Source organism: Leopardus geoffroyi, chromosome A1, assembly GCF_018350155.1.
Source record: "Leopardus geoffroyi isolate Oge1 chromosome A1, O.geoffroyi_Oge1_pat1.0, whole genome shotgun sequence".
Classification (NCBI taxonomy): Eukaryota; Metazoa; Chordata; class Mammalia; order Carnivora; family Felidae; genus Leopardus; species Leopardus geoffroyi.
Genome location: NC_059326.1, coordinates 209,518,533 through 209,546,275, shown reverse-complemented (window position 1 = coordinate 209,546,275; position 27,743 = coordinate 209,518,533). Strand labels below are relative to the sequence as shown.

General features: G+C 35.9%; 1 protein-coding gene across 11 annotated transcripts in view; it reads right to left on the bottom strand.

The window, feature by feature from the left end:
- The window catches only part of CPLANE1 (ciliogenesis and planar polarity effector complex subunit 1), a 149,477-nt gene that overhangs the window by 95,177 nt on the left and 26,557 nt on the right, over window positions 1-27,743 (bottom strand). For all 11 annotated transcript variants that reach the window (XM_045439900.1, XM_045439895.1, XM_045439934.1 and 8 more), the window contains 15 exons: window positions 27,246-27,495; window positions 26,917-27,072; window positions 25,984-26,753; window positions 25,238-25,446; window positions 24,956-25,036; window positions 21,611-21,775; window positions 17,075-17,248; window positions 13,002-13,230; window positions 11,740-11,879; window positions 9,648-9,865; window positions 7,278-7,442; window positions 2,412-2,550; window positions 1,597-1,706; window positions 1,279-1,437; window positions 1,052-1,160 (listed from right to left, as the gene is read on the bottom strand). In XM_045439900.1, the coding sequence (XP_045295856.1) occupies window positions 1,052-1,160; window positions 1,279-1,437; window positions 1,597-1,706; window positions 2,412-2,550; window positions 7,278-7,442; window positions 9,648-9,865; window positions 11,740-11,879; window positions 13,002-13,230; window positions 17,075-17,248; window positions 21,611-21,775; window positions 24,956-25,036; window positions 25,238-25,446; window positions 25,984-26,753; window positions 26,917-27,072; window positions 27,246-27,495 (3,074 nt within the window). The remainder of the gene's footprint in view (window positions 1-1,051; window positions 1,161-1,278; window positions 1,438-1,596; window positions 1,707-2,411; window positions 2,551-7,277; window positions 7,443-9,647; window positions 9,866-11,739; window positions 11,880-13,001; window positions 13,231-17,074; window positions 17,249-21,610; window positions 21,776-24,955; window positions 25,037-25,237; window positions 25,447-25,983; window positions 26,754-26,916; window positions 27,073-27,245; window positions 27,496-27,743) is intronic.

Genomic DNA, 27,743 nt, shown 5'->3' with positions numbered 1-27,743 from the left:
TTTGTATTTGTCAGAAAGCTATGGTGCATATTTTAAGGTAGAATTGCAGAAGTTAGAGAAGGTCCATTAAAGAACAATAAAAGGGACAGAGCCCAGACTCCATAAAAACATGTGCTCTGGAAAACAAAAAATTAAGAAGTAACTTAACTATTTAAAAAATCAGACAGATAATTATAAAAAGAATCAGTACTATTTTTTCATTCCCAAGGGTGGTGAATAAGAGAAAATGAGTACAATTTTAGTCAAAGAAACAAGGACACCTTTTTCACTTCAAATAGTGGGAAATAGGAATGTAAGTTTTTCAAGGCTGCCTACAGAAAAAAGTTTAAACATTATTATACATTAACATATATATAAAATGTATACACTGCACATTTTAGAGAATGTCAAAAAAGTCTTAAGAAAAATATAAACCACAAATATATTAGTGCAATAATGTATGATCATAGGACATAACTAGACTTAAATACTAGATTAAGTTATAAAAAAAAAGGTAATTTGAATTCTTTAAAAATTTCCACATTATGAATGTAGTTAATGTCACTGAATTGTACACTTAAAATATTAAATTTTATATTACGTATGTTTTAACCACAATAAAAAAAATTTTCCACAAGGGCATGTTGAATGTATAGGGTAAAATTAGAAGGAAGAAGAATACTAGTTTTCAACAAAATATCTGCCTTACACAAAGCACTGTATGCTTATTTTATATATTTTACCTTATTTAACCCTCTTTTAATACACATCCATAAAGTAGGTAATAATACTACACCCGTTTTACATATAAAGAAATGGAGCTCAGAGAGACTGGGCAACTTGCCTATAGTCACACAGTCATTAACTGACAGAGCCATGACATGAAGTCATCTTTATCTGGTTCCAAAGCAAAACTGGTGCTTCAGTAATAGAGGAGTGCTTCTTTCTGCCTTCTTACACTATCTTCAAGGAAAGGAGAACTGCATAAAAACATAAGCACTAGAAACTACATGCTTTCCAAGGAATCTCCAGCAATTTATCTACCAGATATCTAAGAAATAACAAATACTACCTTTCACAACACAGTGTCTGAGTCTCTGTTGAAGACAGTAATATTTTTCTCTTAAAGGAACCCTTATGTCCTCAGGATTGGGAAATGCTTTCACAAAAATTTCTGCTACCTTCAGGAAAATTAAAAAAAAGAGTTTCATGAGCAACATCATTTTTAATTAAAATAAAGTAAAAATCCTTTAATGTCTCTGATTTTCATTTAGTTTTTTTCACCTACATTCACATTACCTTTCTGATTGGTGGCAGATCTCCAATAAGGCTCAAAATTAGATCCTGAATAAGTTCTTCAATATTAGAAAACCGAGAAAAGGGCAGCATTCTGTGTGCCCACTCCACTGCACTGAGACCGTGCTCAACCATACAAGAATCAAACTCCACTTCGACATCCTAAATGGGTATTGAGAAATATATTTCCTTTTCACTTTAGATGGATAGATCAGGATGAGTTCAAAAGAAAGTTTGTCAGAAAACAATAAAACCTTCTATCAAGCAGTAATTTCCCAAGTAATGTTTGTTCATTTTTCTTATTCTTGTGTAGGTAAATACCTTTTTCCCCTCCACATTTTCTCTTGCTTTCTGATATTGCCTGCAACTATAGGATAATTTATCACGAACATGTAGCATCCAACACAAAGCACAAAGTTCTCTGAAGCAACCTAAACCAGGGATACAAATATAAAAGATTGGATTAGTATGTATATTACTATTATAACAACTTCACCTCTGCTGGGTATTTTTTTTTCCAAAACCTATGTCTTTATTTTGTTGATTATGAAACAAACATATGCTCATTACCAACACCTTAAATAAAAGTCATGGAAATCCTTTCATAATTTTTATACACATTATTCTAGAGCATTTCACGCATGTCAGTTGCATGAAAATATTGAAAACAGTTTTAGAATAAATAACTTACTCTATTTACTAGAGTAAATAAATTACTCTAGTAGTTTACTTGCTTTAAACTTCATAGTATATTGTAGATAATGTTCGAAGCCAACACACATAGCTCTACTTAATACTGTACAGCTCACTTATTTGGAAAATCATTTATGATGGGCATTTAAGTTTAAAATTTTTTAATACTAGAAACATACTTTCCATTATTGAACAATGTTTTTATTAAAAGCAATACAAGTACACAAATATATATATAATTATACTATGCACGCTGTTTTGAAACTAGCTCTTCTTTTCACTTAATGTATCCTGGATACATTTCCAAGGTGGTTACACACACGTATCTTTTCATTGCCAGCATAATATTCCACTGTATAGAAACTTCACCAAATCAACTGCAAATTACATCATTATCAATATTTAGGCCTAATTTCTAAGCAAGCAGTTCATTTTGGACAAACCTATTGCTTTAACGGAAACTTCATCAAGCTTGCTGTCTCCAGCTGCTCCAGGTCGAAAGAATGCTACACCTCCTTTACAATAATTAAGTAATGACTCAGGGAAAGGACTCAATGAAGGAAGGGACCCTTTCATTCGAATCTGAAAGAATGATAGAATATGTTAATTATCAGTCATCTAAATCTATTTTTAAGGAAACTATAAAGCAACAAACAAGACAGGTAACATAAACCATAGAGAATGAAAAATACAGCATGGTTCTTACACTATGTAAGAAAGTATCTCTGAAATGAACTATCCTTTCAGAAACTTGGCTCACATATTTAAATGTTTATTTATTTTGAGAGAGAGAGAGAAAAAAATGTGCACGGGGAAGGACAGAGAGAGAGAGAGAGAGAGAGAGAGAGAGAGAGAATCCAAAGCAGGTTCCACACTGTCAGCTCACGGCCTGATGGCGGGGTTCGATCTCACAAACCCTGAGATCATGACGTGAGCCAAAATCAAGAGTCGAATATTTAACTGACTGAGCCACCCAGGTGCCCTGCTCACAAATTTAATTCAAGAAATTCACTAACTTAGAACACAAAAGAGAAAAGAAGGTTGTAGGCAATTTTTTCTGTCACTCAGTTTTGCCTATATAGAACTTGATGCTATTTGTCCTGACTTTCCCCAAAGGCATAATAAAGAAATTTAAGCATCTAACTCTCATTCAAAATAAAACTATGTGCAGTACCTAAAAACAAATATGACAAAAGGTATATCTACCTACATAACTTTTTTTTTTTTTGAGAGAGAGAGTGTGTGAGGGGGAAGAGGGGCAGAGGGAGAGAGAAAGAGAATTTTTTATTTTATTTTTATTTATTTACATCCAAGTTAGTATATAGTGCAACAATGATTTCAGGAGTAGAATCCTTAATGCCCCTTACCCATTTAGCCCAACCCCCACAACCAACCCCTCCAGTAACCCTCTGTTTGTTCTCCACCTTTGAGAGTCTCTTCTGTTTTGCCCCCCTCCCTGTTTTTATATTATTTTTGCTTCCCTTCCATTATGTTCATCTGTTCTTTGTCTTTTTTTTTTTATTTTTATTTTTTCAACGTTTATTTATTTTTTGGGGGACAGAGAGAGACAGAGCATGAACGGGGGAGGGGCAGAGAGAGACGGAGACACAGAATCGGAAACAGGCTCCAGGCTCTGAGCCATCAGCCCAGAGCCTGATGCAGGGCTCGAACTCACGGACCGCGAGATCGTGACCTGGCTGAAGTCGGACGCTTAACCGACTGCGCCACCCAGGCGCCCCATCTGTTCTTTGTCTTAATGTCCTCATATGAATGAAGTTATATGATATTTGTCTTTCTCTAAGTTCGCTTAGCATAATACCCTCTAGTTCCACCCACATAGTTGCAAATGGCAAGATTTCGTTCTTTTTGATTGCCAAGTAATACTCCATTGTGTATATATACCACATCTTCTTTATTTGTTCATCTGTTGATGGACATTTGCGCTCTTTCCATACTTTGGCTATTGTTGATAGTGCTGCTATAAACGTTGGGGTACATGTGTGCCCTCAAAACAGCACACCTGTATCCCTTGGATAAATAACCTAGTAGTGCAATTGCTGGGTCATAGGGTAGTTCTACTTTTAATTTGAGAAAGAGAATCTTAATCAGTCTCCATGCTCTGCATACAGCCCAACGTGGGGCTCTATCCTACAACCCTGGGATCATGATCTGAGCTGAAATCAAGAATCGGAGTCTCAACCAACTGAGCCACCCAGGTGCCCCTACCTACATAACTTTTTCTAAGAAAATGTGAACCTGATCAAGCCTCTGTATCTCAATGAATATAGTTTAATTACCAGTTCACAGGAAATAAAAGGAAAGAGGAACAAGTCAAATGACACTAAATGAATAAACTATCAAACAAATGCAGAATACGGTACAGAACAAATGACCAAGTTTCTCTACAAACCAAGAAAAGAAAAGGAAATTAAAGGACACTGTTATAGAATAAAAGGAAAGGAATCTAAGGGACATACACCCGAAAATGAAAGGATTAGCGGCAGGCTTGTAATCTATTTTCTCCCTCTTCTATTCATTTCTACAAAGACAGGATCTTGTCAAATCCCCTTGTAAGCATTCTAATGACAGACTTCTTGTCAAACAATGGTATTTACTAGATGTACAGAGCCTAGCTAGGTTGGTTATTATAAATAAATCTATAATGCATGGATTTATGGAGTATGGCTCATTGGAAAATGTCACACAAGCTATATAATTAAAGAGATATAAAAAGGACATGTTCAATAAGTGATATAGTTCTCTTTTGTGTCATGATGTTAAACAAAGGCCAGGCCACATCCTTCCACAGCAAGAAAAATCTTGGGAGCAATGTAAGTCCAGGTTTCACCTGTGTCTTTTAGTTACCTATATCCTTGAAATTATTGGTATAAAGTTTGATCCTGGGTTAAGTCTTTTGATTCTTTTGTGTCAGACTTGATAATATAGTCCTTCCTATTATCTCATAATCAAACATGGGTTAACTTCAGTTGGACCTTGATTTCAAAAATCTATAAAAAAGACATTTTCAAAATAATCAGAGTAATTTTATTATGGACCAGGTATTGGATTTAATAAAGAATTATTGTTCACTTTGGTATAATGGTATGATGGTTTTAAAATATGTCCACAAATTCTTAACAATTCATTCCTTCAAAGGTACAGCCTAACTTCCCTCACCTTGAGGGTAGACCCTACTAGACCAACTAGTTTCTTTTTTTTTTTATTGTTTTTTTGTTTATTTATTTTTGAGAGAGAGAGATCACGAGCATGAGCGGGGGAGGGGAAGAGAGAGGGAGACACAGAATGCAAAGTAGGCTCCAGGCTCTGAGTTGTCAGCACAGAGCCTGACGCAGGGCTCGAACCCACGAACTGTGAGATCATGACCTGAGCCAAAGTCGGACGCTAAACCAACTGAGCCACCCAGGTGCCCCTAGACCAGCTAATTTCTAACGACCAGAATACAGAAGTGATTGTATGGGATTTCTGGGATTAAATCACAACGGCATTGTAGCTTTCACCTTGCTGTCTTTTGGATCACTTCCTCAGGGGGACGCCTCTGGCCAACAACCAGCACCAACTTCTTAGCCATGTGCACAAGCCATCTTGTAATCAGATGTCTGGCCCCTATCAATTGTTCAGATTCCTGTAGCTCCAGGTCACATTTTAGTATGAACTTCATGAGAAACATGATTTTTTGCTTCCATGAATAAAGACCTTATAATTTTGGTAGCAACAAGTGTTCCGCCATTCCCACCAATTAGAAAACATTAATTTACTACAACTAAATCTGTAGTTAAATTATATGCCCAATAAAGTCTAAATGAAAAAGGCAGAGAAAACAGCAATACAGGAGAATATAGAAGTATATACACTTATATATTGTACATACTTCTATACGAATGGATCTCCACATCTTTGGCACCTCTCCCAATATCAATAAATACACAGGCTAACAATAAAACTATCAGATGTATTTTAGGAAGACTGAATTAGAGGGAATTTACAGGTCACTTGTGTGTATAGCTGAGGGGTTGACAAGCTTTAAAGGTAAGCTGCAAGACAAAGAGGGCACTGGACAGTCAGAGTGGCAATGACTATACACCCAAAGGCCCTAGTCTGCAGCCTGTTACTCCTTTGAGGAATGTCTTTAGCTGTGTTGATAATTTTAAGAGAATCTGCACAGTCTTTATGCTAGCTGCATTAATTAAAGCTAGATTAAATGAGATGACTGTTGGGATTTAGTACATAAGGTAAAACCTCAATGGAAACCTAATTACAACTTTATTGTAGAAAACTGTTTACTTAAATAATTTTTAAAATGAAGTTTCCTATAACAAATAATCAGGCTCAGCAGACCTTGATACTATTAAAACCAATCTTTCAATAATACAGGAAAACTCTTTGCCATACTTTAAAAACAACTTTGGGATAACAAAATACAGAATGGGTACAGTTTCATCTTACATTTTTATAGTAGCTGTATGCAAATTTCACAAATCGTTCTCTCTAAAAAAAGTCTAATTTTCAAAAACAACTTGGTAACTTCTCAAAGTCTAAAGTTTCCTACCAAAAATAGTAAATTCTTGTTTTAAACATAATCAAGGGCCAAATTAAAGACATTTAGGGCTAATAATATTTAGTTCCACATTTCACAGAGACAGACAACTGGCCTACAAAGGATGTGCAGCTGGAGAAGGGACATACCAACAAATGTCCCATCTGACTGTTGATCAGGTAAGAATGCAACTACGACTCAGCTGAAGTCAGTGTGGAAGGGGATGATGGCCCCAGAATCACACTGAATTGCACATCTCAGAAGATAGCAAGGGAGAGACTCCAACTGGTGGAGAGTACTGAAAGGAAACACACAGCCAAGAACCAACTCTAACCTCCCAGGGCTTGACCCCACATTAGTCCCCACAGAACACAGTAGATAGTATTTCAGAGCAAAGTCGGGGAAAACCCTGAACTGAGCTTACATCTTCAATGATGGTGGGACAAAGAAAAAAAGTAACTGAAACTACCTACATATAACTACCAGTTATATATAACTTACTATATTTTACTTTGTATTGTCAGACAGGATGGGACTAACAAAGAGACTCAGTTCAGAGTCCTTATCTTTCAGCAGAAAAAATTTAGTCTGGCTAGGTTGCTTATTATAAACAAACCTGAAATCTATTGATTCATAGTATAGGATTCCTTGGGAAAATGTCATGATTATAAATATTTGGAGATATTAATAAATATTAGTATATTTAAATAGTTTAACATAGCATAGCACATAAATGACTAAGACATCTCCACACCTTCTGCATGACTTTTCTTGCCCATCTCAACTGCAAGATGTACCACTGTGCTACCGGAAAAGAACAGCGAGCTGCCCGGAAAAGCAAGAGAACACGCTGAAGGATTCCAGACACCTTTTGGCGATTATCCTTTTCAGCTTTTAAAAGAAGATCATCACCATCTTCCTAAAGAAAATAAAACAATCGATTCTCAGTAGATAGTAATATGAAAATTTTAAATGTTACAGTGAAAATAAAAATAGTGCTTCTCAAACTAGAATGTTCCTGGAGATTTATGAAGGATATTTTGAGGGATGGCCTCATAGATTTCAACTATAGCTATTTCTAGTGTCAAAGAAATTTCTCTCATCTCAAATAATGTAAAGGGCTAAACTGACCCTAAGCCTAAGTCTTCCCTTACAAGCAGTTAAAGCCCACCACTCCAGACTCCATTGGTAGAATGTTAAAAAGAGGGCTCCTTTTAAGGAGAATGCCTTTTCCCTTCTATGCCTGGAAAAATCCTTATATTTCAATGTCGGCCCCTCTGTGAAGCTCTCCTGTTGTGTGTGACTATGGCACTTTGCTCAGACATCCATGACAATTTTCACTAAATTATTCTATACTGATTCATGTATGTTGCCCACCATACTGAGATCTACTCAAAAGCAAAGACCTTGTCATCTATCTTTGTATTAACATAATGCATAGAATAAAGTCCAGCATGTAGTAGGATCCAACAAACATTTGCTGAATAAACACTAACAAGCCAGTAGCTAAAAATTAGTTTCTAGAGAGTGAGACAGTATCTAAACATTTGCTTCCCCATCATCCTACCACAGTTACTTCTTCACAGTACTCAATTTTTAATGGAGTATCTGCCCTTCCCCTACATAGCCCATACGATTCAGTGAGAGCTGATACTTCCCCAGCTCTCAGGGGAAGGCCCTAAGGGGCTACAAAATGTACTTTGCATTATCCCTAGCCAAGAGTGACTCCCAGTACCCTTGCCTGGAATGCTGGAGAAGAAATACTTGTACTGTTTTTGTTTTTCCCCTTCTCTCTCCCTCTGGACATGGACAAGGTATCCTTAGAAGCTGCTGGTAGCCATTCTGCTCCCACAAAGAGAGATGGACTTAAGTTGAAACTGCCACCTTAGAAAATAAACTAGAGAGAAAGAGCTCAAGTCTGTGGTAGCATAACTGAGTCAAAAGGCTACCCTACTTAACTGGGCTTCTTAATTATACCAGCCAACTTACCAAGTTTTCTATTATACCCAATCCAAAGGGTCCTAATTGATATAGAGTGATACTTAGGAAAAATCCTACCACTGAGGATTATTTTAATAAAAACAAAATAATAAAATGAATCACTACTAAGGATAGTAACCACTCAAACTAATATCAGCATAGGCTATTCCAAAAATAGCTTAAATGGTATTCCTAATTTCTAAACCAATGTGTTGAAGACTCAGATGTGACAGAAAAGAGAATTATTAAGAAATACAATGGACTATTTATTTCTTCCATGTATAACATATTACATTTGAAATATCAATAAATGAAATATTTTTAACCTATTGAAATATAACCTTAAATATAACAAATAACAATATAACAAAAAACTCAAAAAGGAAAAGAAAAAAAACAGGTAAGAGATAGAGGCTGCTAATACTAAAACAGTAAGCAGTAAAGAAACAATACCAGAATCACTTAAAAATATCAATCAAACATTAAAATAATTTGCATTCATACTTTAAATCTTAAAGCCAGCTAATTATAATGTTGTGATTTTTAGTGAGAGCAGAGAAAAAGTTCCTGAGAGGAACACTGTCTTGCTGTTTATATGACAGAACTATCAATTGAATAGTGCAGGAGAAAAAAATGACCTATCAAATTAAAAAAAAAAAAAAAATCAGAAGAAGTCTTTCAAAAGAATCAAAGACAATGAGGTAAATAAAAGACCAAAATAATGTAGGTCTTCTAAAATCTGACATTTATTACTTATTACCCTAAACAAACATCTATTTTTTTAAAACCTGCATATAGAGAATTCTCTCTTGATTTTGTTTTATTATTGCAATAATTTTAATATTTATTGAATGTGTAGTATGTGTCCTAGGCCCTAAGGTAAAAGCTTTTACAGAATATCTCATTTAATCCTAACAATAATATTATTACAGGTACTATCATCATCTGCATTTGACAGATAAGGAAACTTAAACAGTTTAGTACATTGCTTAAGATTATACAATTAATAAACAGCAAAGCTAGGATCTGGAAGTTTGTCTTCAGAGCTTGCATTCCTAACTTGATAATTATTATCAAGTTGTCTATTGCAAAATTTGGATAAAATCAACTTTAAATTAATTAAAAGGTTAAGAACTAAGCTTACTTCGCTAAGAATAGCTGGCTGAGGACAATATAATGGAGGAGCCGGGAGATACAAGCTGACCGGGACTAAGCCCCACAGTCTCTTACTGAAGTCCTTGGCAGAGTTTAGCAGAAGTTGAAACGTCTCTGAAAGAATATCTGCATCAGCCATAACTGCTGCTTTCAGTACTTCCTGCACTGAACCAAAAAGGAGATTTGCATCTTCTTCTTCAATGGGATCTACCAAATACAAAATTAAGTAAAATAGTTAAAATTTATATTATGCTGATCCTATTTTGTAGTATAAAATTTCGTATCTGAAAAAAATTATCATCAAAAATGAACATAATGGTTGACATGCAAAACATCTCAACTTCTACACAGAAATTTAATAACTATTCTGTTACTTTAAGATTATAGAGGGGGGGCAGGGGCGCCTGGATGGCTCAGTCAGTTGAGTATCTGCTCAGGTATTCGGCTCAGGTCATGATCTCATGGTTTGTGGGTTCGAGCCCTGTATCGGGCTCTGTGCTGACAGCTCGGAGCCTGCTTCTGATTCTGTGTCTCCCTCTCTCTGTACCTCCCCAACTTGTGCTCTGTCTCTCTGTCTCTCTCTCAAAAATAAATAAATATTAAAAAAATTAAAAAAAAAAAAAAGATTATAGAGGGGGGCAGTGCCTGGATGGCTCAGTAGGTTAAGCACTGGACTCCTGATTTGGGCTCAGGTAATGATCTCATGGTTTATGAGCACCAGCCCCACATCAGGCTCCGTGTTGGGTGTGGAGTCTACTTAAGATTTTCTTTCTCTCTGCCTCTCCTGTGTATGCTCGCTCTATCAAATAAACAAATAAAAATTAAAAAATTTTAAAAGATCAGAGCATAAGACCTTTTGCAAAGTTATACAAGATATTATAAAAACAACAACTATGTAACAAAAATATACTTGGAACATAGTCCTGAGTTAAAAAATAATAAATGAAAAAATACTGATGGGAAAAAAGTATCAAGAAAGACACCAAAATAGAATACAACATTATGTGAATGCAGCTAGTGGGAGAGTAATTTTTTTTCTTAACAGTCCACCATAGTACTTTTTTAACTGATTGAGCCACCCAGGTGTCCCTTTTAGTCTTTTTTTTCAAAACCAACTTTCATGTAGTTACATTTTCTCTCCATTTATTTTCAAAAATATTGGCAGGTAATTATCAAAGTTTTCAGTAAGATTTCCAGGTATTATGCATTCTTTCTGGAAAGAGAAGTTACAATTAGTAAGTTCTAAGAATCTAGAGTTAGAAGCCTCTCTGCTTAATGGAGACAAGAACTAATAAAACCAAAGGGTCCTACAGTACATACAACATACAACAGTACATACAACTTTAAGTACCCAACTTCATTACTTTTCATCTAAATGTCTCCAGCTATAAAACAAATTTTACAGGGCTCCTGAGTAAATCTATGTAATATATGTGATATTACATTATTTTTAATTTTGTAATACTCCTATAAAATTTTCAAATTAAAAACAAAACCAACTCTGTGATTTATGCACTAGGCAAGAGTTGAACTAAATACCTTTTTTTTTTTTTAACTTTTATTTATTTTTGAGACAGAGAGAGACAGAGCATGAACGGGGGAGGGTCAGAGTGAGGGAGACACAGAATCTGAAACGGGCTCCAGGCTCCGAGCTGTCAGCACAGAGCCCGACGCGGGCTCGAACTCACGGACGCCGAGATCATGACCTGAGCCGAAGTCGGCTGCTTAACCGACTGAGCCACCCAGGCGCCCCTGAACTAAATACTTTTAAGTACCCTCCTGTTTATGAGATTCTACGACTCTATGACTGCAAAAGAAAATAATCCAAATATAGCAAAATACAACTAGTCAAAAAATATGTATGAAAAATCAGAGTATCATTCAGTTACTGATCATTGTTTTTTGAGCTGGCATAAATTTTAGAAGCTCCCATGATTAAGAATAAATAGCATACTTTTATATTTGATAAGCTTACTTCAAAGTGTTAATATATTTATGGATATTAATAAGCTTTTTAAAATATCAGAAGGTTTATATCAATTAAGCTGATATATATGTCAGACTATATGTAGGTAACACACCTGTAAATTGTTTGTATTTTGAGCCCATTTCATTTTTTGTTTCCAAAGAGGCTGGCCGACCTAAAAAACACTGCAGTTTTTCCTGGAAAATCTGTGCTGGAGTCATATTTACTGGCAAATTCAGACCCTTTTTCTTGGACCTGAAATCACATCAAATTAAGGAAAATGAATCCAAATTCTGAAAAAAGGAAATATTAACACATTAAGAGCTAAACATGAAATGTTAAGGAACAGTGAAATTTACTTTTATTCATCCTCTATTTTAAAAAGTAATAATTGGGGGAAAATAATTGGGGAAATATTACATTAAGGGGATTTTTAAGGGTCTCCAGGATTATGATACTAATATACCTTCCCATCATTATTTCCCATTGCTGCCCTCCATACTACTCGATCCAAATTGAACCAAACTTGTCTTTTGCTATATGCCTTTGCTCATGTTTGGAATGTTATCTCTCTCCACAGCTACTCAATTTGTTGAGATTCTGTCTTTCCTTCAATGCCCATCTAAATGTTATCTCCATTTCCTGTCCTATGCCCATTTGATATTATTGCTCTCTCCACTGCACCACTGGCACTTTTCTTACCATATTATCTAAATTATAATAATGTTTTGCCTTAATTTCTCTACTAAACTATAAATGCCTTAAACATGGAGTCTATGTACCATTTAACTTTATATCCATTAAGCTACCTGGCACAGAGCTTAGTACAGAGCACTTACTTAAGAAATACACATATGTTGAATTATTGAACTGAAAAATATCAAAGATATAGTAGTACTATAATAGAAAAGTTAAAATATAGAGATTAGACTTATTAGCTTAAAATTCAAACCCTACTTAAAATAGGCAAACTCTCCCATTGACAATAAGCACTTTGAGGACATTACTAACAAATGTGCTAAATAAAAAGGTTGTTGTTTTTTTTTTTAAATAAAAGATTTAACACAAAAGAGCTGCTGAGCTGTCCAACACAGCAGCCCCTAACTGCATTTAGCTATTTAAATTTAAATTAGGTTGAAAATTCAATTCCTTGGTCTTATTAGCCACAATTCAAGTGCTCAATGGTTACATGTGGCTAACAGCTATCATACTGAACTGCACATAGAGAACATTTCCATCACTGAAGAAAGTTTTATTGGACAATTCTGGACTAAGGATTCCACAAAGTGCATAAATGCCAGCAATGAGAGAAATAAAAAATAGTTAGATGATACTATTATACTGTTTCTCAGCCTATGTTTGCCTAAAAATACATACCTTGTGAAATTACTATCATGTTTACAGAATAGTTGGAAGGCCACACCAATTGAAACAGATGTCTTCCAGTCTCCAAGTTTATGTGCCAACCACACAGCCTCTGGAACTAGGCCACCAATAAGTAATAATTCAAGGGCATATTCAACTGTCCAAACATTAGAAAGATTCTGATCTCTTACAACACTGGCCACTTTAGAGTGTTGCAGAGGAATAAGTCGAAGGGACTGTTCTATGTGTAAATAAAAGAAAATGGATATTAACAATTACATTTATCAGAATCACTCCTCCTCACATACTTACTTTTTTTTATTAAGATTTTATTTTTAAGTTATCTCTACACTGAACATGGGGCCTGAACTTATTACCTGGCGATCAAGAGTTGCATGCTCCACTGACTGAGCCAGCCAGGAGCCCCTATCTCTTTAATTAGTATTTTCTAATAATCAGCCTCGACTGCTGATATGTTATTGGAGATACGTTTTTTGAAACAGTGCTCCAGCTATTTCCCTGTTAACTGGGTAAAATACAAGTTAGACAAGGAGATAGCAGCTCACGAAATGCTCTAAAGTGCTAGTGTAGTAGCTATATGTATACACACACCTCCATAAAGTGAAAGAGAACTTCAGTTCCATAGACGTTTAAACCGTTTGGGGGATTCTTTGATGAATAAAGTTCTCAAGAAAGTGATCTAAAACTAAATGTTGGTTGAATCAAGGTAGAAACAGGACTATGGGTATCTTCTGAACCTAAACCTGGTGGAATTTGTCACACACCTTACATGGAGGGCCCATCTTTGAAGCAAGTGTCCATCCCATGCACACTTGCTTCAACGGAAGTAAGGTACAAAATGGTTTAAAATAATACTTAACATACTCCAGTTTGTTTGTTTTTAGCACTGAAGAATATGACTCATTAGTGGGTCATGAAATAAATGCCAGCATTCTTAAAAAATGGAACAGAACAGGATATACAAACAGAAGAGATAGCATCAGAGTACATTACATAAAACAAATATAAATACAATTTAATGAAAATGCTGTGTCAGATAATATAAACATACAAATGTACACTTAAATGTACTGGGCCACAGTGTACAATTTATTACTGTGGGCTTCTCTGAAATACATCTCTATTTCTCCTACTAGAAATTTGGAGGGCAGACTGCATTTTACATGACTTTGCATTCCTTATAGTGTCATACAATAAAAAACTAATTTGAGGTAAAATTCAAGCATTAAGTATTCAGTATATTAGTGTCTCTAAGAGAGTAGAAAAGAACGATTTTCAAAAGTCCTGACTAAATGACAAGATTTCAGTCTGGTTTGGGATTAAATACAAAGGGTCCTATCTTTCTCCCTAGCCTTCTATATTTTCCCCTAATTAAAATAACATGAGAGACGCCTAGATGGCTCAGTCAGTTAAGCATTTGACTCAATTTTGGCTCAGGTCATGATCTCACAGTTGGTGAGTTCAAGCCCCACATTGGGGTGAGTTCTGCCCCTCTGCTCACTCGCACGCTTGCTCTCTCTCTCTCTCCCTCTCTCAAAATAAATAAACACTTTGTAAAAAAAAGTAACATGAACAAGCCACTTGGAAATACAATGCCTGAACTATTTTTTTAAGTCTATTTATTATTTTGAAAGAAAGAATGTGAGCAGGAGAAAAGAGAGCAGGGCAGAGAGAGGGGGAGAGAGAGAGAGAGAGAGAGAGAGAGAGAGAGAGAGAGAGAGAATCTCAAGCAGGCTCCATGCTGTTAGCATGGATCTCAGATCTCACGAACCATAAGATCATGGTCTGAGCCAAAATCAAGAGTCAGATACTTAACCAACTCAGCCATCCAGGTGCCCTGAACTGCTATTTAAAAAAAAAAAAAAAATACATATTGCTGGGGTTCCTGGGTGGCTCAGCTGGCTGAGCGTCCAACTTTGGCTCAGGTCATGATCTTACAGTTTGTGAGTTCAAGCTCTACATTGGGCTCACTGCTGTCAACTCTGTCCACCTCTCTCTCTGCCCCCCTCTCTCTCGGTCTCTCACAAAAATAAAACATTTTAAAAAATAAAAATAAAATAAAAATATATATTGCTAAGATTTCCACTCACTCCCTCAAAATAAAACTGGCAAATAGTATATGTGGGTTTCTGCTTCTTGAAACAATTAGTTTCTCATGTGATCAACATAGTCTCTCCCCACACCAAACACTAACACTTTGGCTCTTTGACAAACACATTTGGATAGAAAAAAAAATTTCGTCATTCACTTGAATGTTTGATTCTGCATAGGCAAACAGCCAGGATATTGATTAAATTTGTCCTAGCTTTTCATTTACTATGAGAAAGGTACTGTACTATTGAAAGAACTTGAATGATTTAATTTTCTGAAAATTTATTGCTTTGCTTTCATACAATAAACATCACATCAAATAAGCAACACAAATCCCCAATACATTCTGCCACTAGTTCTGATTTAAAAGATTAATATGAAATCTATTGTAAGTCAAGACTATAGATACCCTTTTTCAAGATACTAGGAAGTTAAAGAAACTAAAGGCTATATACCAAGTTTCAGGTATTTAGATTTTCAGTAATTACCGTCTCATGCTTAGGAAGAGATCACAAAATTTTCTTTCCTAGCCTCTCCTCTCACTGGGAAGATATTTACAAACAAATATAAATTAAAAGGAATTAAAAGGTGTGTCTTTGAGCTTTTATAAATGTTTATGAATATGTCCAAAATCAATTCAATAATTCTATCATCTTTTTTCCTACAGTGTGAGAAAAATCAATGTTCCCTAGGTATGCAAAGTGATCTGAAAAGATCATGCCAAACAGCTCAAGTCCTATAAATAATATAGGATAGGAAAGACAAGAAATTGAGACAAATTTTCTAAGTCAGGATTTGACCTTTTTTTTTTAAGATTTTTCTAAAAACCACACTGAGTGCTACTTCTTCTATTCAGTAAAATGATGCAAACTAAGGATACAATTTGTTGTCAGAAACATTACTACCAAAGATAGGGAACACAAGTGATAAATACCTAGGGCTATAACAAAAAGAGAGCTTAAATGTAAAACCACCAAAATAAATAAATAAATAAATAATAAATAATAATAAATAATAAATACAGTTGACCCTTGAACAACATGGATTTGAGCTGTGCAGGTCTACTTACATGCAGATTTCTTTTGATAAATACAGTACAGTAATATAAATGTATTTTCTTGTATAATTTTTAAAAAAATTTTTAAGTTTATTTATTTTTGAGAGAGAGACAGAGCACAAACAGGGGACGGGTAGAGAGAAAAGGAGACAGGGGCGCCTGGGTGGCACAGTCGGTTAAGCGTCCGACTTCAGCCAGGTCACGATCTCGCGGTCCGTGAGTTCGAGCCCTGCGTCAGGCTCTGGGCTGATGGCTCAGAGCCTGGAGCCTGTTTCCGATTCTGTGTCTCCCTCTCTCTCTGCCCCTTCCCCGTTCATGCTCTGTCTCTCTCTGTCCCAAAAATAAATAAACGTTGAGAGAAAAGGAGACATAGAATCTGAGCTGTCAGCACAGAACCTGACACGGGGCTCGAACTCACAAACTGCCATGAGATCATCACCTGTGCCAAAGTTGGATACTTAACCAACTGAGCCACCTAGGAGCCCCTCGTATAATTTTCTTAACATTTTCTTTTTTCTAGCTTACATTATTATAAGAATTCAGTATATTATACAAAATGCATATTAACGGTTTATCTTATGGATAAGGCATCTGGCCAACAGTAGTTTATTGACAGTTTCTGGGGAGTCAGAAGTTATATGTGAATTGTTGACTGCACAGGGGGTCGTCACCACTAACCCTGCATTGTTCATCGGTCAACTATAATACTGTAATTAAACAACCCATATTCAATAAAAACAAACCCAAGCAATTACCTTTCTCAGATTTTATTCGTTTACAGTCACTGAGAATCTCCTATGTGTCATACACTAAGCTAGAACAGTATTATTCCCATAGAATAATGATCACTGTATAATATGATTTTAAATATTATGTGAATAAACAAAGTGAGAAAATTATTTGCTTACTATATTACCTGTTTTAGTATGAAGCGGAGGAAGAACATTCACATTGTGAGGTGGCAAAATGCAAAGCGGCTGATTGGTGAAATAGGCGGCCATGAAGCGAGCCATGGACTGGATAACCTTTACTGCCGCCTCAGGATGAGCACTTCTCGTCATTCCAAACTCAGAATGAGACTTTTCAGGAACTAAGGGATACAGCAAATGACCAAAGGAGATTCTGATCAAACTGTCAAAAGGTAATAATATTTAGGTTCCCAACATTACATAAGAGGAAAATTATAATTTAAAATTCTTTCTGAGATGAGCATCCATTACCTGTATGAGCTAATTTGTTTTTTTTAGGTTTATTTTTATTTATTTTGAGAGAGAGAGAACAAGCAGGGGAGGGGCAGACAGAGAGGGAGACAGAATACCAAGCAGGCTGTCAGCACAGAGCCCTACGACAAAGGGCTCAGACTCAAAAACTAGGAGATCATGACCTGAGCTGAAATCAAGAGTTGGCGGCTGAAATGACTGAGCCACCCAGGCATCCTTGAGCTAATTCATAATAGGTATTTACGCTTCTTGAGGACAATAGAACAGAAATAATTAGCTGATAATTACGAGCACATGCACTTAAGAACCACTGATGACTTTTAGCTACCAGTTTTATTTCAAAACATGGAAGGATAAATACAAAACAATCCAGCCATGATGGATTCACAAGCTTAGATTTCATTATTTTCCCTTCTTCCTTCCCTAGTTTTTTTTTTTCTTTTATTAAAGGAGGCAGAGCTTACTACGTATATAATCTGAAAAGCACTACAACACTGATTCTTAATGCTGTCTTCTATACCATTAGATCTGGGAATTACAATACACTCCCATTAGTAAGAATGGCTCATTGTTATAAGATTCTTTTAGAAGGTATGGACAAAAGGAATGTGCAGGGTAGAGGGAGAAAGCAGGTAAGGGAGTGGGAGTTACATCAGGATTTCTTTTTTTTAATTTTTTTAATGTTTTATTTATTTTTGAGACAGAGACAGACAGAGCATGAGCAGAGGAGGGTCAGAGAGAGAGGGAGACACAGAATCTGAAGCAGGCTCCAGGCTCTGAGCTGTCAGCACAGAGCCTGACCCGGGGCTCGAACCCACAAACCGCGAGATCATGACCTGAGCAGAAGTCTGACGCTTAACTGACTGAGCCACCCAGGTGCCCCCGTCAGGATTTCTGCAGTGATTCTGATGTATAAATTAGCAGGAGCAAACATGTCATCCCTACTTGAGAATCAAAACTCAGTAATACAAACTGGCATTCAGAAATTTGAAAATAGTGAAACTGTTAAATATAAATACTACAGTAACATTAATTTTTATGAAATTTATGGCCCCAATAGTAACAAAATATTTTTCTTTCCCAGAAGTCACTTGATATATTCATAAGGATATTAAGTTCTATATGCATATGGACCATTTCTGTCTTGTCACCGTATATTTCAGCACTTAACACTACTCTTCCTCATAGAGTAGGCACTCAAGATTATTAATAAACTTTTTTTTTCATAAAGGGGATCTTGAGAAAATCTTATTAGCCTCCAAGTAGTATTCTTCATTTGGTCATTAAACATTTGGAAAAATCCTACTATTTCTTCACATTAAAGTTAAAAATACATAGGTAAGAATTATTCTCTCCTGCATAAAACTTACTGTAGGAATTATATAAAGGCAAGATTTCCAGTAATTTTAATCATACAAAATTCATTATGCAAAGCCAGAAATAAGCTCCTTAAATGGAGAGCAACCTAATTCTAAAAGATGATCACAGAGTAAAACTGTATCAATTCATAAGTAAAACAATTTTGAAAGGGTAATTCTGTGTGTAGCACAGTGATGATGTTAATAATGACAATCTTACGCAATAAAAATTATAACTATATAAAATGATTTAATGAAAGGGGCGCCTGGGTGGCGCAGTCGGTTAAGCGTCCGACTTCAGCCAGGTCACGATCTCGCGGTCCGTGAGTTCGAGCCCCGCGTCGGGCTCTGGGCTGATGGCTCAGAGCCTGGAGCCTGCTTCCAATTCTGTGTCTCCCTCTCTCTCTGCCCCTCCCCTGTTCATGCTCTGTCTCTCTCTGTCTCAAAAATGAATAAAACATTAAAAAAAAATAATAATAAAATAAAATGATTTAATGAGGTAAGTGTGCAGGAAAAAGATAACATAGCAGGCCTGACTACTTGAAAGTTTTGCTTATAATGCTGACCCTTGGATAGCATCTGGGAACTTGGATTTGGGAAAGATTCCTACCACCTTAACTAATGAGAGTGGCTCACTAGACCTAACTGTACAATCAATGTGGTTTATGCTGAACACCTATTTTTCTTCTGAGAGTGTAGAATTTAGGTAAGGGCTAGGCAGAGGGGTGACTACATGACTATCCAGCCTCTAATTAAAAACCCTGAGCACTGGGGTGCCTGGATGGCACAGTCAGCATCCAACTCTTGATCTTGGCTCAGGTCATAAACTCGCGATTCAGGAGTTCAAGCCTCACACTGGGCTCTGTGCTGATGGTGTGGAGCCTGCTTGGGATTCTGTCTCTCCTTCTCTCTAACCATCCCCCACTTGTGATCTCTCTTTCTCAAACTAAATAAATACACTTAAAAAAAAAAAAAAAAAAACCTGAGCACTGAGTCTCTAAATGGGCTTCCTTGGTTAGTAATATCTCACATGTGTTGACACAACCTGCTGTTACAGGAACTAAGTGTGTCTGTCCTGTGTGACTCTACTAGGAAAGGAGTCTTGGAAGCTTGTACCTGGTTTCCTCTGCACTTCACCCCATGCACCTGTTCCCTCTGTTAATTTTGCTTTGGAGCCTTTCATTGTAGTAGATAATAGCCTTGAGTACAACTATATTCTGAGTCCTAGCATCCTCCCTGTGAACACTGAACGTGAGGGGTAGTCTTTGAGACCCCCAACCCAGTAAGGATACGCTTAATATATTCTAAACAATAGCCATTAAAAACTAAAACATACATTACTATAGGTTCAATTGACTTAAAAGTTACATCATGTAATGATAACGCCACTGGAAAAAAAAAAGAAGAATGTCCAATCAGTTAAAAAGTCATATAGAAAGATCTGTCAATAATGCACAGCTAGCAGACTTTCTAGAGGGCAATTACAGAAATTTATCCTTAAGAAATTTTTAGTAATGCTCACAAAAATTTACGTACACTTCAGCACTATTTAAAACAGTAAATAGGGGGCGCCTGGGTGGCGCAGTCGGTTAAGCGTCCGACTTCAGCCAGGTCACGATCTCGCGGTCCGGGAGTTCGAGCCCCGCATAGGCCTGGAGCCTGTTTCCGATTCTGTGTCTCCCTCTCTCTCTGCCCCTCCCCCGTTCATGCTCTGTCTCTCTCTGTCCCAAAAATAAATAAACGTTGAAAAAAAAACAAAAAAAAAAAACAGTAAATAGGTGGCAACAACTGAAATGTCCAATAATGGGGAAAAGGTTTAATAGGCTTCAAAAAAGAATATTATTTACATTGGAAAATATTCATCAAAATATTAAATTTTAAAAGACTACAAAACAATACACAGCTCTAATAATATATACATATAAATGTATACAAAAAAATGGTAAATTATAAGTAATTTTATTTTCTTTATATTTTCCATATTTTCAAAATTATCTAAAATGAACACATATTACTTCCCTAATGAACACAAAGATTTTAAAAGATAAAAATCACAAAGAGCAAGAAATCGATAAACAGTGGCTCAAACAATAAAAACCTAAGTTGGCATGGACTCCATTTAAAACTTCTGATACACTAGGCCTTTCAGACACATTTGCATGTATAGTATATACCTAATGGTTTAGTACTTATAACCATTAGAGATATATTCTATGTTCATATATACCTTTCACTCTCATTATTGCTTAGTTTAAATATACCTCTTTAAAATTTTTTTTAATGTTTATTTTATTTTTGAGACAGAGACAGAACATGAGCGGGAGAGGGGCAGAGAGCAAGGGAGACACAGAATCTGAAGTAGGTTCCAGCCTCTGAGCTGTCAGCACACATGACCTGAGTTGAAGTCGGATGCTCAACAAACTGAGCCACCCAGGCGCCCCAAAATAGACCTCTTTTAAAAAGGGGAACTCAGATACTCTGCAGCCTCTTAAGTGAATTTTTAAAAAAAACTCAAAATACCTCAGAAAGTGATTTTCATCATTTTACTAAACCACCTTAAACAATGGTTAAAGAAAATATAAATATACTAAGGAAAAATACTCGGATACCTGATATTATGCCTAACAAATATGGCTATGAAAAAATAATGCTATTAACTCGGCAGGTAATTACTGCTAAACCCTGAGGAGACAAAGGTTTAAAAAACAAAAGCAAAAATAAAACATGATCCTTGCTAATAAGAAGTTGACAGGCCAAAATTCACCATAACATAATTTAGTCAGAGCAACCAACTTTTATGTATAAGCAATTTCATATCTAAATGTATGAATACAAATTAATGAGATTAAACATACTGACTGCTGAAATGCATACCTGAACAATCCTCATTTTCTGTTACAGGTAGGTGGGACCACTTCAATATTTCTCTTACTAGCTGATCACACAATCCTTGAGCATCATTTAAATTATAGCTATAGATGTAGCAGTAGAAAAGAGAAAGATAATAGCGTATCTGAAGAAAACATGTCCTTCTTCCTCCTTAAACAAGAATTAAGTTTACATTAAAAACATGTTAGCACAATTTGACAATAAATTATATTAAAAAATAAAAAGGTAAAATAAATTAGATTAAAAAATAAAAACAAGTTAGCAAAAAAAACAAAAAAACATGTTAGCAAGGTAATGTTCTTTTTTTTTTTTTTTTTTAAGTTTATTTATTTAGGGGGCACCTGGGTGGCTCAGTCAGTTAAGCACTGGACTCTTGGTTTCAGCTCAGGTCATGATCTTGCAGTTCGTGAGTTAGAGCCCCGTGTCAGGCTCCACGCTGACAGAGTGGAGCCTGCTTGGGATTCTCTGTCTTTTCCTCTCTTTGCCGCTCCCTGGCTCACATGATTGGTCTCTCTCTCAAAATAAACAATAAAGTTTATTTATTTAAGCAATCTCTACACCCAATGTGGGGCTCAAACTCATAACCCTGAGATCAAGAGTCACATGCTCTAGTGACTGAGCCAGCCAGGATCCCCAGAAAGGTAATGTTCTTGATCTGGGTGCAAAGTAGACAGGAATATTCAATTTATGAAAGCTGTTACTCAGTTTATGTGACTTCTTCTCTGTATTTGTTTTATACTTTAGTAAGAGTTTTTATCTTAAAACAGGTCAGCAATAATTTGTTCTTTTTCATTTTAAGTTCTGAATGATTTTATTATCTTTCATCAGGACCTAGGATGACTAAGATTTTATCCCAAAAGAGCTACAAATCCTCATCATTTCAGCACTAAAATCCACTAACAATATCTCAAGTACACGATATAAAACAGAAGGAGACATGCTAAAAAAGAAAACCCCAAGAAACCATATGTCTATCAAACAGTTAGTCAAAGAGACTTCCCAAAGGAGAAGAAGCACTATCCAATGAGATAGGAGCCCCTGACCACTGCCTTCAAATATCTGGAGGGTGTTTAGGATTGACACTGTCGGTTGCCTGACTCTTATCCATTCTTCCTGAGCAAAAGAATTCCAATTTTATTTGGAGTTAATAATGAACCCACATCACAATTTCTCACTTAGATATAGCCAAGTGAAAAAATGACTAAGTTCCAAACCAAGAGATAATATTGTGTAGAACTTCCAGAAAAGCTGCTCAAAGGGAGGTGTACCCTTTCTTGCCCTTCCTGCCCTCCTCCTTCCTGCTGTCTAGAATATGCATGTGATGACTGGGGCTCTAGTACCCATCTTAGCTCATGTAATGGCCTTAAGATTGGAAGCAATGCACTAAGGATGACTGAGTAGAAAAACTAAAGGAGCATGGGTCCTTACTTAGACCATAGAAACACCAAATCAGCCCTAGACTGTCAACTTCTTGTCTCCTTTCATAAGAAAGAGAAATAAACTTTTCTTGTTGAAGCCACTACTACTTCCAGTCTCCATTATTAAAAGCCATTCCTAGGGGCGCCTGGGTGGCGCAGTCGATTAAGCGTCCGACTTCAGCCAGGTCACGATCTCGCGGTCCGTGAGTTCGAGCCCCGCGTCGGGCTCTGGGCTGATGGCTCAGAGCCTGGAGCCTGTTTCCGATTCTGTGTCTCCCTCTCTCTCTGCCCCTCCCCCATTCATGCTCTGTCTCTCTCTGTCCCAAAAATAAATAAACGTTGAAAAAAAAAATTAAAAAAAAAAAAAAAGCCATTCCTAGTACATACAAGTTGAAAATGAAATTAAACATAAAGGTCCATAATGGAACTCATTATGAAATCTTTTCTTCCTCAGAACTTTTCATCTCCTTGAATGCCACTCTTCTTCATCCAGTTGGACAATCCCCAAACCTGAGAACTACATTAGACTTCTTTCTCCAGATCTACTCAGTCACAAGTCCAGCTGATCAAGTCTATTTAGTATCTGTCAAGTGTTACCTCTGTTCTCTAGTACTCCTGATATTGCTTTGATTCAGGACCTCCTCAACTGACTGATTTTCCTGCTTCAATGTAAAACCCACATATCTACACCACACTCCTACAAATGATCTTCCACACTGTACCAAAGCAATCTTTCCAAATGGCCTATATTCATTTGGAAAGTTCTCTTTCCTACATAAAGTATCTAACTGATCCCAATGTCTTCAGGATAAAATTTTGATCCCTTTATATTGCATAGTATGCTCCTTTATCACCTTTTCTCTACCTACCTCTTACCACCCCACACCCAATGTTACATACATATGTCATTTGATCTAGTCCTATGAAACAACTTGCAGTTTACCAAATTGCCATAGTTTCTCGTGCCTTTTTGCTTCTATAATGCTATCTCCTTTGTTAAACCATTACCACTGCTTTAACTGGCCAATTTATACTCAATTTTAAATATCAAGTCCAGGTTTTCCCCAGACCAATGTTTACGCTCCAGCTTCAGATTGTGGGAAATGTTCTTCTGTGCTTCTCCAGCATGTATCATACAACATAACAAGAGGAGTGCTAGTTGTTTATGTAATCTCTCTTCCATATTGTGGGCAATTTGTTGTTTATTCCTAGTGCCTAATACGGTACTAGGGACACAGCAAGACCTCAATAAATACTGGTTAAATAGGTGAATGAATGAAATATACAAAGCCACAGCAGTCAGAACATAACTTTAATAATTGGCCAAACCTGACCATGTCGTAGTTACAGTCATGGCTAGTTCCCAGGTCGCTAGCTGAGAACTTCTGTCATCCTAGTCACATCCTCAATATCATGAAAGCTATCACCAGTTTCTAGAATCTACATCTTTATAGTCTCATCAAAAACCCCATGGAGACCAAACTTAACCTAACAATAAGTATATCTCAAGGGAAATTCTTGAAGTTGAATTACCTAAGGGCAGAGAGCCTTAGCTTTGTGTTTCTCTAAGTCTGTAAAAAAAGGTGGTAAATGCCCAACAAAACATTATTTTATTTAGTATCTAAAACTCATTTTTACCATTAATAATCACAGATTCCATCACTAAGCAAAAAAAGGACAAAAGGAGCCTTACCTATAGATAACAGAAAAAACTCTTCATGCTACAAATTCCAAGACCAAAAATAATTTTAAAAGCATTTCTGACACTAAAGATGCCTACCATACGTATTCCATTTGAGCATTAAAAAACTGTGAGCACTCCGAAATCTGGAATTATTTTTAAGCTCTACAGCATGTCAAAATACATTCCTACCAATATTATGACAACTATTGTTTTTTAACACTACCCTACCTTTCTCTTGAGTTTCTTGTAGAGCTTTCTTCCACATTAGGACAGACTTTTCATATGATCCTAACAGGAAACACTCTTCACCTACAAAGTTTTTAACCAACAATCAGTCACAGTTAATGAAATTACTTTATAAAAATTTACTTCATTTTAAAATTCAGTAAATAAAGCTCAGCCAGAAACTATTTTGAAAAACAAATAATTGAAACTAATTAATAAAACAGAAGCCCAGTCACTTATATTGCTTATTCACAGAGTTAAAAAAAATGTTTGTAAATTACTGACCATTGATAGATTTAAGTTCTAACGCCTGGTTCAAGCGAATTCCAGCAGTCTGTAAGTTAGCCTGTATGTGACATAGCAGAGCCTTGACAATAGATGCTTCCTGTGTCATCTTTTCAGTTAACTGTCTGTCACCATCAGGAAGTCTTTGATTTAACTGTGTTTGATACCATAAAGTTTTGTTGTACAACACTCTCCAGAGAACAGCCAATCTGCACAAAAAATTAAGTAATCATCAAAACCAAATTTCAGACTAGGAATAAAAATATGTACAGCCTCCTACTTAGTCTTATTATTTCTGCCTGTATTCTTCATTGAAACAATATATATACAAACTGATCAGATTTAAATATAGCACAAAGTCCACTGATCAAAAAAAGTATAATACATTTTTTAAATCTTCATAAATCTTCATGGTCATTCTTCTATAGTGCTTACCTAAACCAAAATCTTTCAATACTTGGGCATGTATCATGGCTGCCCAAGACTAATATGTCTGTTGAATAACATTTGACTTAAATATAAAAATCTATTAATGCTGACTGGTAAGGAATACAGAGTTTCTTTTTGGGATTATAGAAACATTCTGGAATTGGTGCTAAGAGTTCTACAGCCTTGTGACTATACTAAAAATCAATGAATTTTACACTTTAAAATGGTTAATTTTACAGCATGAGAATTATATCTCAACTTTTCAAAAAGGAAAACATCTATAATGTTAATGGTACCCTAATATAAAGTAATTATACCTGTGTCCTGGTTGTTGAGCAAGATTTACTACTTGAGGATGAATCTTGAAAGATGAACTCCAAGACCAGTTTTCCTGAGAACCACTATCTTGAAACATTTGAAAAATGGGTACCACCAATTTGTCTTGATTTGCTGTTCTACTTCCATCAACTGACGTTGAAATAACTTCAGGTTGAAGAATGTATATGCCATTTAAATAAGCAGCTACCATTTTGAGTAAATGAAAACAAGCCAAAAGCTTCTCTGAAAATAACTGACCCTGCTGTTGCTGAATCAGCAAAAGCTTTATAGTATTTGAGGTCAGCTTTACCAAATGTCCCACATCTTGTTTGTATCTCATATCCCAATACTGGATTGACAAACACTGATGAAAAAGTTGAAAGATACAAAGTACCCATGCATTATGTCTTGTGCTCTTGCTTGAAAAAGGATCAAGTTTGGGGAAAGGACATCTTATAAATTGAAGAATGTAGAAAAAATGAGTGATACAAACGACTGTGTAATTTAACATTAAATTTTTTTCTGTTACATTTTTTGAAATTCCTATAGTCCATGCTGCAAGGAGATTCTTCTGGACAGAATGCAGTTCTGTAATGGTTCTGTCTGTCTCCTCTGTATTATCCTCTGCATGTATGGTATCAAACATAGACGCAAATTCCAATCTTCCCTCCTTGACATTACTGAACAATGGATCCTTTTTTTGGTTCCAAAGTGAGAATAAGTTGTTTGGAAAGTGTTTGCCTTCATTAGTTTCTTCTGCTTCAAAATCCTAAAACATGAGTGAAGAAAATCATGCTTAATTTAATATCTTATAAGTAAAATCACTGGTGTTCTCAAATCTCTCTCCCTTGAACAAGAGAAAAATAAAATATGTTTCTTGGAATAAAGTCAATATGTAACTGTTCAAAGTAAATAAAAGACCTACTAAGTACCTGAAAATCTTCTGCTTTTTCATTTAAGTTCATTGTTTCTTCTGCCTGTAAGAATCTGGGGACAGTAGAATCAGCTACACTTTTATTTCCTTGGTGTTTTAACAGGCTAGACCTTAGGGAATCCAGTGATCGCAAGTTCAGTCCTTTGCCCTTTGGCTGTAGAAGAAAAGATAAAAGACACCCAAGAGCAAAATTTTATCTGTAATTCTATCACAAGCAATTATAAATTCTATAGACAACTATATACAATCCAAGGACATTACTGTCAGTATGGTTTTAGATCTGAAAAGACAAGCCAACTTTTACCAGCAATACCAAAAGCACTATACCTTAGACAATACCATACTTTGGTACATTTTCTCAAGCCTCTGGGTTGAATCAAGTAGAAGGGATCTCATGAGCACTGATGGAGAGAGGTTATCAAGAAATCGAAGGGTTGTGACCATGTATCCATCAGAAATAATGAGGTAGGGTAATCTTGAGTGTGCTTTTATAGAAAATCTCTGTCTCATAGGGTCACTATCAGAAGCTGTTGAATCTACAGAATTATTTGAATCTTGAAATGTAAGCTGCTGTGGTCTAGCAAACAAACACAAAATTGAAGAATTAGTAAAAGAAAAATCTTAAAGGAAACAATCAGATTATTCCAAAGAAAAGCAACACGACAATTAAAAGCTACAGAATGATAAAACAGCCAGTTAAACACACTAACATTAAATTATATATATCTGTAAGGAAGACATAAGTGATTAAATAAAATGTAGGTTTATGTGTTTTTTAAATATTCCCTGAATTGTGGCATTCACTCTATTTTGTTTTTAATTTAG